At 36.2% G+C, this 12,876-nt stretch overlaps 1 protein-coding gene across 1 annotated transcript in view; it reads right to left on the bottom strand.

Annotated features, from left to right (window-relative positions):
• The window catches only part of Cpsf160 (cleavage and polyadenylation specificity factor subunit 1), a 190,410-nt gene that overhangs the window by 129,175 nt on the left and 48,359 nt on the right, over positions 1–12,876 (bottom strand). The window contains exons 8-9 of the mRNA XM_068372732.1: positions 9,635–9,741; positions 653–826 (exon numbers count right to left, since the gene is read on the bottom strand). Of these exons, the coding sequence (XP_068228833.1) occupies positions 653–826; positions 9,635–9,741 (281 nt within the window). The remainder of the gene's footprint in view (positions 1–652; positions 827–9,634; positions 9,742–12,876) is intronic.

Genomic DNA, 12,876 nt, shown 5'->3' on the forward strand with positions numbered 1-12,876 from the left:
CCAGAACGAAAGCAGAATGGCAGGGGTAAAAAAGATTACAGAGATGATAAAAGTGTCATGACTGAGATGGTGTGGGCACATGTTGCGGACAGATGACGGGGAGGGAGCGAAGAGGGCTTAGGAGGAACCTGGTAGAGTTAAAAGATCAAGAGGGAGGCAAATAATTAGATGGTGAGATTAGGTGATGGATATAGGATGATACTGAGAGAAGAGGCTTGGTGGAAGGGGATGCCTTTGATAAACTCCATTGGAGACAAGAGCATCATGCAATCGACCCTTTAATGTAGGGAATGGTGAGGAAGATGATGATTTAGGGGTTCTTTTATGATTAGTTCTTTTATTTCAACTGGAAAAGAAAGCATCCACATTAAACCCGCTATAATTGTTTTGTTACTGGATCAATAATCTAAAGAGCTACTTTTAACAAACCTAGGAAAATTGTAATGCGATAGTTGCCTACTTAGCAAATACAATATAGTATATAATTTTTTGGACCCCGAACTGTCTGATAAGTACTAAAATATGATAAGTTGAAGAAGTTGTGGTTGCTATTTGTGTACTAACTCAAACTGTCAAGTATATCCATCACATGATGAAGTTTCCTGTAATTCATCAGGACACATTCATCTTGCAATGGTATCTTTAAACTAACCTGTGGCTTAATAGACCTCTGAAGAATAGAAAGCGCCCCATTTTTGCCATGGCCAGATGTTAAGACAAGTTCTACACAGGGATCCACAGTGCTTTCATATTCCTCACTCAAAAATGCTGGTTCACCCATTGCAACATCACCACATGGTCCAATGTTGAGCAAACTGTCCATCACCTGCAAAAAATTAATTGGTTTTCCATTAAAAAGCTATTAATTAACGATGCTGTGTATACAGTTGGTTTGTTATTTGGAAAGGGTTATTTTCCATAGGTCACTGGTATAAAAAAAAATTCTTGTAAACATGCTGCATATTGTATAACTATAATATTGAGGCTTCTGTGTGACCACAGTCTGCAACTCTACAGATGCTATCAAAGTTTTAACATACCAAAGATTTTACCTGAAATTGCATTTTTTCAAACACACCAAAATAAAATACTTTGCAAAGCAAACTGTCATAAAAAAACCATCAGATTCAAATACTTCTGATTATCCTAGATATTATTATCATTATTATTACTAGCTGGGCTACAACCATAGTTGGAAAAGCAGGATGCTATAAGCCCAAAGGCTACAACAGGGGAAAAATAGCCCACCAAGGAAAAGAAATAAGGAAATAAATAAACTATAGGACAATTAATAAACAATGAAAATGAATTATAAGAATATTGACAACATTAAACGAGATCTTCCATTTATAAACTATAAAAAGAGACTTATGTCTGCCTAATCAACATAAAAACATTTGCTGCAAGTTTGAATTTTTGAAGTTCTACCGATTCAACTACCCAATTAGGCAGATCACTCCATAACTTGGTCATAGCTGGAATAAAACTTCTAGAATACTGTGTAGTATTGAGGCCTGACTATTTGAATTAACTGCATGCCTAGTATTACGAAGAGGGTGGAACTGTCAGGAAAGATCCGAGTGTAAAGGATAGTTAGAATTATGAAAAATCTTAGGCAACATGTATAACAAACTAATTGGACGGTGCCAGAGATCAATATCTAGAACAGGAATTAGAAATTAATAGACCGTAAGTTAAGATAAGAATCAGCAGCAGAAGACCAGACAGGAGAACAATATTTGAAACAAAGCAGAGTGAAAGAATTAAGACTTCTTCAGAATAGATTAAATTACCAAAAATCATAAAGGACTTTCTCAATAAGCCAATTTTTTGTACAATTCAAGAAGACACAGACCTAATGTGTTCCTCAAAAGTAAATTTATTATTGAGAATCACAACAAAAATGTTAAAAGAGTCATACAGTTAAAGAAACATTATCAATGCTGAGATCTGGATGTTGGGGAACAACTGTCCTCGACCTACTTACAATCATACTTTGAGTTTTGTTAGGATTCAACTTCATGCCCCATAATTTGCACCATTCACTAATCAACCACGAACAACTTTAGAGTACAATGTAAGAACGGTTAGCCAGTGTTTCACAAAGATACTGAACACCAAAACAATAGCCCCTGTGGACGACACAAAAAGTCTTACAAGAAAATTAAAAGAAATTCAAGACGACATCAAGGATATTTTAGTTTATTTCAGGAACGATGCAAACTTATCCTTAAAACAGAAACCAATATCCAATAACAAATAACATAAGCTTGTATTTTACTTGTATCAAATAGTTTTGTTCTAGTAAGATAAAGATATTCCAAGCATTTACCAAGGGTGGAGAAACACCTGAAATATAATTGTATACTTTTTGTTACGTAAATATTTCCAGCTACCTTTCTGCTCATGTAGTTGTGGGAAGTGACTGTTATATTTCTGTATATATGAACTAATTCTTACTAGTCAGCCTTTCTGTTCAAACCATGACCAGCAAATTGGTGACCCCTGAATGACCGAAGATACCAGACACTGCTAACTCTACCTAAAAACACACTGCTGACATTGTACGCCTGCCTCCTTTCACAACACACAACCCAGAAGCCTGAGTTGACGCAGTGCTACAGTTCCTACCCTATTACATTTTCGAACATATAGCAAAGTGATTAGCCGAGCCAGACACAACCGTCACATGAACACCAACTCTCAAAGCCAGAAAATTTTTAGACAACATAGGAATGGCAACACAGGATCAATGACCCCTACACATTTACATGCAACTCCAATGTCTAATAACAATTCCTGCCACTGACAGCTAGGCAGAAATGACACTTGACTTGATGCGCGAAGTCCTCCAGACGAAGTTACTGCACAAAACAGTTACAGCATTAAAAATCTCAAGGGGGATAGCGAATGAGGTTCACCTGGCCCAGACATCGTTGTTGATGGGCACCCTAATGAGTATAGTGAGTATGTGGTTTGGCCTAGAAAACAAACTTATTCCATGTGCAGATGATGCTACTCACTTTGCCAAAATCTCCTGAATTTAGATCTGCAGTAGCTGAATCCCTTCACAGAGATCTACCAAAAATTAGTGAATGGTACAAATTATGGGGAATGAAGTCGAACCTTAACAAAACTCAAAGTATGATAAATTGGCTTATTGAGAAAGTCTTCTAAGATTTTTGGTGATCAATCTATACTGAGGAAATATTTTAATTCTTTCATTCTAACCATTTCGAGCATTGTTCTGTCCAGACTTCAGTTGCTAACTTATCTTAAGGGGACCGTCCGCCATGTCCGCCATTTTTTTTTCTAATGATCCAAATTACACAATTTCTATATGTTTTAGACATATATAATACCTTCATCATATAAAAATTTAAAGTCATTTGATCAAAAACTTTTGGATTTATGAGCAAAAATCATGATTTAAAAAAAATATTTAGGTACATTTTTCCCCACTACTATAATACCAATTGTATTGAAACTTATACCACAAAAACTACTCTAACAACCAAACAATTCTGTCTGACAGAATTTTTATTTTCCTTTCTGTTTTTTTTTAATGAATTTTTATTTTATTTTCCTCGTCTAGACGGAAAATAATCGTGAAAAAAAATGTGAAACGAAAATCAAAATTTTGTCTGACAGAATTGTGGGATCTTTATTCTTCTTTTCAACGATATCTTTTTCTCTAATATCGAACAACAAATAAGTGAGAAAAATGTACCTAAGTGGGAATAAGTATGTTTTTGAGTTATGAGCTCCCAAAGATTTGCAGCAAGCTTTCGCTTCTTTTCTAAAAGAAATCAAGATAATATTATTATGATAACTTTTATTGTTCATTCCTACATAAATGCACCCTAAAGGAGGTATTTGAACCCTCAGTTTACTATTCCTATGTTATGAGTTGCCTGCGATCTCTAATTGTTGCCAGTGTTTTAGTTAGCAGGTTTCAGCTTTGTACTCTTATCCAGGTTTCCCTCTTTCTTGGTTCTTTTTTCTTGTTCTCCACTTACTTTTTGTTCTTTCTATCACCTTATGTAACATTGGCATAGCTATAAAATTCCAGAGGACATTGTGAAATTACAATCAACATACGAACTTCAAGTAAATAAACACATGCATTATAATTTCTATATGCCTTTGGAAACTTTGTGATTTTTTCGTAGCTGGTAGTTTTCATTCACCTACCCTCTACCAATGCCTTTAATTTCTGCCAGAGGTACGAGATTTCGAAACATGAGAGAGAGAGAGAGAGAGAGAGAGAGAGAGAGAGAGAGAGAGCCTTTGGCTGATATAGATGACAGTTCAAATTGAGAGAGAGAGAGAGAGAGAGAGAGAGAGAGAGTTGAACATTGTTATTATAGTATTTGTATAAATGGGAGTTTTTAATAATTGGAGAGAGAGAGAGAGAGAGAGAGAGAGAGAGAGAGAGAGAGAGAGAGAATATAAAAGTATTTGTATAAATGGCAGTGGTATATAATTCGAGAGAGAGAGAGAGAGAGAGAGAGAGAGAGAGAGAACTACGCATCTGTCAAACTCAGTCATACAGACGACGCCATAAGGATGACGTCATTATTTAAAAACCGCTATTTTCATTGTTTGGAAAAATGATTGACTATTTGTTCTTTCTACAACCTTAGGTAACATTGGCCTTGCTATAATGTTCCCGAGGGCGTTGTGGAAACACAATGTACAAACGAGCTTCAAGTAAACAAACGCATACATTATAACTTCTATACATCTTTGGCATCTTTGGCTTCTGTTTTCTTGTTCTCCACTTACTTTTTGTTCTTTCTATCACCTTATGTAACATTGGCATTGCTATAAAATTCCAGAGGACGTTGTGAAATCACAATCAACATACAAACTTCAAGTAAATAAACACATGCATTATAATTTCTATATGTCTTTGGAAACTGTGATATTTTCGTAGCTGGTAGTTTTCATTCACCTACCCTCTACCAATGCCTTTCATTTCTGCCAGAGGTACGAGATTTCGAAACATATGAGAGAGAGAGAGAGAGAGAGAGAGAGAGAGAGAGAGAGAGAGAGTTGAACATTGTTATTATAGTATTTGTATAAATGGGAGTTTTAAATAATTCGAGAGAGAGAGAGAGAGAGAGCCTTTGGCTGATATAGATGACAGTTCAAATTGAGAGAGAGAGAGAGAGAGAGAGAGAGAGAGAGAGTTGAACATTGTTATTATAGTATTTGTATAAATGGGAGTTTTTTAATAATTGGAGAGAGAGAGAGAGAGAGAGAGAGAGAGAGAGAGAGAGAGAATATAAAAGTATTTGTATAAATGGCAGTGGTATATAATTCGAGAGAGAGAGAGAGAGAGAGAGAGAGAGAGAGAGAGAACTACGCATCTGTCAAACTCAGTCATACAGACGACGCCATAAGGATGACGTCATTATTTAAAAACCGCTATTTTCATTGTTTGGAAAAATGATTGACTATTTGTTCTTTCTACAACCTTAGGTAACATTGGCCTTGCTATAATGTTCCCGAGGGCGTTGTGGAAACACAATGTACAAACGAGCTTCAAGTAAACAAACGCATACATTATAACTTCTATACATCTTTGGCATCTTTGGCTTCTGTTTTCTTGTTCTCCACTTACTTTTTGTTCTTTCTATCACCTTATGTAACATTGGCATTGCTATAAAATTCCAGAGGACGTTGTGAAATCACAATCAACATACAAACTTCAAGTAAATAAACACATGCATTATAATTTCTATATGTCTTTGGAAACTGTGATATTTTCGTAGCTGGTAGTTTTCATTCACCTACCCTCTACCAATGCCTTTCATTTCTGCCAGAGGTACGAGATTTCGAAACATATGAGAGAGAGAGAGAGAGAGAGAGAGAGAGAGAGAGTTGAACATTGTTATTATAGTATTTGTATAAATGGGAGTTTTAAATAATTCGAGAGAGAGAGAGAGAGAGAGAGAGAGAGAGAGAGAGAGAATAAAAGTATTTGTATAAATGGCAGTGGTAAATAATTCGAGAGAGAGAGAGAGAGAGAGAGAGAGAGAGAGAGAGAGAGAAAGAGAGAGAGAGAAAACTGCGCACCTGTCAAACTCAGTCATACAGACGACGCCATAAGGATGACGTCATCATTTAAAGACTGCTATATTTTCATTGTTTGGAAAAATGATTGACTATTTGTTCTTTCTACAACCTTAGGTAACATTGGCCTTGCTATAATATTCCCGAAGGCGTTGTGGAAACAAAATGTACATACGAACTTCAAGTAAACAAACGCATACATTATAACTTCTATACATCTTTGGCAACTTTGGCTTCTGTTATTGTAAGAGTAGATTTCGTTCATCTACACTCTACCAATGCCTTCTATTTCTGCCAGACGTACGATAGCTCGAAATATAAATGAAAAATCGCTATAGATATGCAAAATTAACACACAAAGACGATTTTGTCAAACTCAGTCATGCAGACGACACAGTAAGGGTGACGTCATCATTTAAAAACCTCTATATCTTCGTTATTTGTAAAAATAATTGGCTGAAACTTCTAGGGAGTATGTACGACATGTTTACGCATACATAGAAGCAATAAAACGATTTTCGATTTCTGAAAGTTGTTATGTCAATACCCCATGGCGGACGGTCCCCTTAATGTGTTGGACAAAAAACTACTGTGTATCAAATTTCTTATTCCTGATGTAAAATTACTCTCTGGCACCATCGTTCAGTTATTTCTTTATGAATGTTGAATAAGATTTTTCTTAATTCTGACCATCCTTTGCATTCAGATCTTCCCTGACTGTACCCTCCTGTTGTAGTGCTAGGTATGCATAATTCCAATAGCCTTGCCTTCTCTATCATAAGGCTCAACACTACAGTATTCTAGAAATGGAATGATCTTCCTAATGAGGCAGTTATATCGGTGGAACTTATGAAGTTCAATCTTGCAGTTATGGTGGCCTGGTGGTAGCGTCCTTGTCTGGTGATTGCCAGACTGGGGTTTGAGTCCCGCTCAAACTCGTTAGTTCCTCTGGTCGCTGCAACCTCACCATCCTTGAGCGCTAAGGATGTGGGGGTATGGGGGAGCCTATAGGTCTATCTGCTGAGTCCTCAGTAGCCATTGCCTGGCCATCCTTGGTCCTAGCTTGGGTGGAGAGGGGGCTTGGGCGCTGATCATATGTATTAATATGGTCAGTCTCTAAGGCAATGTCACTGTCTCTTGCCTCTGCCATTCATGAGCGACCTTTAAACCTTTGAATGTATTCATGTTGAACAGGCTAACACAAATTTCTCTTTACAGTGCTTATATGACATATCTACTTTAATGTTCTTACTGATCTCAAGATACTTCATATTCTTTATTCATTACTTCTCATATAGTTCATTTACTTTACTCACTTGGCTATTTTTCCCTGTTGGAGCCCGGGCTTATTACAAACTGCTTTTCCAACTAAGGTTGTAGCTTAGCTAGTAATGTAATTTTCATTACTCATGTAATAATGTATGTCAAACTAACCCTTTGCTAGTCTAAAAAAAAAACATTCTGTGGACTAAATCCTTTCCAGATTTTCTATACACAGTAAAGTAGCAAATTACCACTTTGTGCAAAGTAAAAAATTTTTAAAAATTATATTTTTCCTAGCTATATAAACTCGAGTCATTTATATGGGTTTACTCCTATTTTATGTCAATTCTCTATGACAAGAAAGAAAGGAAAAGGTGCCTAACTGGCAAATGTATAATAGACTACTAGGCAACTCAACTGCTGGGCAGCGCTACAAGCTGGTGCAAGGCAAGCTTCACTTCTCCCCTGGTCGGATCAAGAGGAAGATCTCTCCTCTTACCACTCTATGATCATGACCTATGCTGGATTTCTGATACTTTGATATGTATAGATCCTTTCGTGATTTATTTTTTTGCAGATGGTTCCCTAATTGAGGTGGGTACAAGTTAATACGTTACCAAACTGACTTATAACTGAAGTTAGGGAAAGTATTTTGGATATGGAATGGACAATTATCTTTTGTAATAGTTTAGAATTGTCATGAATTATCATACTGTCATTATCGGCAGTTTGCTATTGTTGTTTGAAAGTAAAACAAAATGGTTTTTCTGTTTTGCTAGGTACTGTATGTAGGAATCTATATGGATATGCAATAACATATTTACTAATAGCTCTAAATATCATTAGTCATCACTTTGATCATTTGTTGAATGTGTTTGTTTGTTCATTATGATCGACGATAGAGCATATAGTAAACAAACAGAATGTTTTTGTTTTAGGCGGCATGTCAAGAAAAAACATTAAAGTATATAAATGGCATTCATTTCATTTATTTCAAAGTTCGAAGAAAAAGTAAGTAAAACAACATTAGTAATAGCAAAATCATTATACAATCAATACTTGGTCAGATAGCTGTTGCTGCAAAACCTAACCCACAGACGTGTAAAAATGCGTTCATCTGTTTGTTATGATCAGAGATGAACGTAAACAAAACAATACTTTCCGTTTTAGATGGTGTGCATTTTGGCGTGTTTTGGAAACGCATGATATAAAATCTCCTTTATTTTGTTATTTTTGGATTTTCAATGATACAACATAAGCTAGTCTATACAGTGATGGTTTTCTATTCACCAGTCATCTTATAAAACATATATGATTTTAATTTATTAAAATTTGTCCTAATTTTAGGTCCTGTTATCAAGGGAAACATACAGTATTCACATCCATCTTGGTTGTATTTTCAACCTTTTTCAAGTTATTAAAGCTTTGAAACATTTTAAATGTTTTATCTATTCATATGAACAATTTAACATTGGAGAGTATACAGTATAGTGCATGGAAAGTATTGATAATGGGTAGTAAAAACATTTGAATAGGTAAGTTTCCGTTTGCCATGGCCCTAATAGAATTATTCATATTATGAGTTTCAAAATATGCGATTTTCCATTTATGCGGGGTCGTTGTTCTACCAAATTCTCGCATAATTCAGGACACTACTGTACAAAACGCACAGAGGGTGTGTGCATCTATAGCCACTTTAGCCATAAACCCGTTGCACACCATCACTTGAACAACTGCAATCAATTCCTTAAAGAAAAAATTTTAAGTTTTTGTAAGGAGCTGACTGTACAAGTGTACACATCTGTGGCCAAAGCAAAAGTGAAGGCTCTCCGGCTGGTAAGGGGGCAGGGCTACACGTCCCACACCCTCACCAGCTGGATAACCACTTGTTATCCAACTTTAATGATCAACTCTAACTTGCATTGAATCATTCTCTGTAATTAAAGGACGAGAGTTTGTATGCTGCATAGGAACAAAAACAATAAGAATTATAAGATTGAGACGGTCTCGTCATATGATGAGGACAGAAGAGGAACAATTAACCAAAGGAACAGTAAATATGGAAGTAGCAAAAACAAGATCTAAAGTACAGAAGGCTGAAGAAATGGTGGAAAAATAGGATAGATGGGGGTTGGGATATGGGAAATATATTCACTACAAAAAAGGAACCTTAAATAAATAATCCCATGGCCTTGTCTTATAACGCTATTTGTTCCCTCTAAAGTTGGGGTACAGTATTCACAAAAATAAGACGTTACTAATCTCTCATCTTCACCTTTGTTTCTCATACCTCAAAATTATATGATGACAGCTGTACAGTTGAAGTATCTTCTTGACCATATACCTCAAGAGCATCATCATCTCGAATGTCGTCAACATTACTGGCAATCCAGTCACCTGCAATGTATTTCATTGGAATATTAAGTTTATTGGGGAGGGAAAGCTACAAAACTAAATGCACATGAAATAAAACATGATTTTAATATAGCAAACCACTACCATAACTTCCCTTATCCACTGAGAAACTGTGTCTAGTTGCATCATAAAAAGTCATTAACTGGACTGATCTAATGTGGTTAATGCTCTGTATCTCATTCTGTTAGACTCCTTCTGAGGAACAAGTAAGTGTGGGGATAGGGGGAGAGAATGTTCCCTTATCATTACTGGGCTTGTATATTGAAAAGGTTTTGAAAAAAAAATATATAGCTTGTTTAATAAAATCCATTAATATATTGCCTTGAGGCTGGCTGGATGACAGCAATGCTACTTCAAAAGGAAAAGACCTATTATCATAGAGGCATTACTTAAAGCTCAAGATGTATCCAGGGGACTTAAAGGGCATTAATTTTTCAAGTGCATTTTTCAAGTGTAACAAGTTGAAAAGTAATTGTTGGTATCTATCAGGCAGTTAGGACGATCACCCTGGTACTCAACACAAAGGAGGCCATGTTGCTCGTAATTATTGCAGGAGCCATATGAAAAATAATTGAAAATATTTTAAGTAGTTTGTATTTTTCCTAACTATATCAATTTGAGTCCTTTAACAAGAGTATGACTCCAGTGTAGCTGGAACTTGACTGTTAACACTATGCTGAGGTGCTGAGTTACTGGCGAATGGCGAGGAAATCCAACCCGGTCACCAGCACACTGAGCAGCTAATCGAATCTTCCCCTAGGAATTGTGGTTGAATGAGGCAGGAATCCACTTTGAATAGTTAGGAAAATGTAAATTCTTAAAAAAATTGTGATTCGTTCCTACACCTATACAAACCCTCATCCTTAAGAGGGAAGATGTCCCTATAACCAAGCTGGCTGGTATAAAATCTAGGGATGTCCGAACTGGAGAGGTGCGAAAGTGTTGATTCCCGTACACCTCCCATCACCTGAGAAGAGGTTATCAAGTGATGGATTATGTGTAAAAAGTGTGGTTAATTCAAAGGTAATGGGGTTTCCCACATTCGTGTTCATTCTTCTCGTAAGAAGCATGGGTGATTCAATCCTGGGAGCCTGAATGACAGGCTTCTGCATTTTCGCAACGAATTGGGAAACGATGGAAAAGGAAACCCTTTACTATCCAAGTGGCATATGAAATGTGAAGTTTGTCAATGTGCTTCACCGACACTAAAACAAGGAGCAAGACAGTATTGAGAGTTAGATCTCTTATCTGAGGCTTGCCTGGAAGGTTCAGAGGGCCTGCTTTAGGGACTTGAGAACTCGGGTGTCATCCCACAAAGGTAACTCAAATTCTCTATGACAAGACTAATTGAAGCTCCTCTAAAGCATGGATAATTCACACAAAAACAAAGAGCTAAACCCTTAAGTCTAACAACCTCATTCAAGGCTAAGCCATAGCATTTTACTGCTCAAACTAAGAGGAGCTTCTCCTAAGCGAAGACAGACAAGAAAATCTGCTATTAGCTGGAGAGAGGTTCCAACCAAAGAAGTATCCTTTCTATGTCATCATTTGCAGAAAATAACCCTTCCAATCAGGTAGAAAGGCAAAAAAGCCAACATCCATACTGTCTGGCAGGTATTGGAAGATATCCCCTAGGGCTGCTGCTAGATCCAGAACTGGGGAACAGAACACCAGAAGTTTCTTGTTAAAGTGAATGCCGAATATGTCTACTGACAGGGCACCCCACAAAGTCAAAAGTCTTGTTGCCACTAGAGGATGAAGAGACCAGTCTGCACCTACGACTAGTCCCAGGCGACTAGGCTTGTCGATATTACATGCCTTTTGTCCGGAATAAACCTTGCAGACAATTCCACTATGCTGTTTACCACTAAAATCCACCTGCCTTGCCAACTGGCAGAGGTGTTGTTAAAAAGTACCCGGTTGATGTGCAAATGTTTCTCTTCGTTGAACACTCTTGAGGAAATACGTACATATAAATAAGTAGTATTCTTAACAGTGTATATGTAAAGATGATGTAATTACAAATGTTGTTTTAATTACTGCAGTAATAGAAATTCAAAATAAAAGAAATAAAGCTATTTCCATTTCATGTTTTTCTTCTATATGACGCCAAAAAGGAAAACACAGTGAATGAACAAATGCATTTACACATCCAATTGATTACTAATGACACTAATAGCTTTTAGTAAACTGTATGTAAACTATGGTAGTCTATAAAATACAGCATTGATATTTGTGCAATATTTATTGTAAGATGCTTAGAATAAGTTTGGAAATTACATATTCGAGTCCAGTTGACATCATCATCATCATCATCATCATCATCATTATTATTATTATTATTATTATTATTATTATTATTACTAGCTAAGCTATAACCCTAGTTGGAAAAGCAAGATGATATAAGCCTGAGGGCTCCAAAAGGGAAAAATAGCCCAGTGAGGAAAGGAAACAGGGAAATAAAAAAAACTATAAGAGAAGTAATAAACTATCAAAAGAAAATATAAGAACAGTAACAACATTAGATCAGAAATTTCATACATAATCAACTAAAACTTCAACAAAACAGAAGAGAAATAAGATAGATCAGCATACCCGAGTGTAGCTAATCCAAGATAGTGGAAGGTCATGGTACGGAGGCTATGGCACTACCCAAGAATGTACTCATGAAAATTAAATTCATAAAATTGGAAATTGTGATTTATTCCCTCACCTATATACTAAAGTTACTATGCAGTCTGTGACAGCCGAATGGGCAGGCTTCCACTTACCACTTTCTTGTACTATCAACTTAACCTATCCTGACATATATTTGTCGAAACAATTTGACAAATATACATATTTAAAATCAAATAAAGATTCCTACTCAAAATTTACTACCAAATTACCCGTATAGAATGTTTAAACATCAAGTCAAGCTGGACAGGGTGGTCATACATGGACTGCAACATAGATTATATGAATTATTGATTATGCAGTATTTAGGCATACGGTTAATACAACTCCCGTGATGTCATCTACACTACTGAGATGACTAGGTATTGCAAGAAAGGGAGAAAATTTTTCTGGTTTTTCATAAGAGGACAAAAATCTGGTGTCTTCGATGATGAAAGAATG

This window comes from Palaemon carinicauda, chromosome 4 (assembly GCF_036898095.1).
Source record: "Palaemon carinicauda isolate YSFRI2023 chromosome 4, ASM3689809v2, whole genome shotgun sequence".
Classification (NCBI taxonomy): domain Eukaryota; kingdom Metazoa; phylum Arthropoda; class Malacostraca; order Decapoda; family Palaemonidae; genus Palaemon; species Palaemon carinicauda.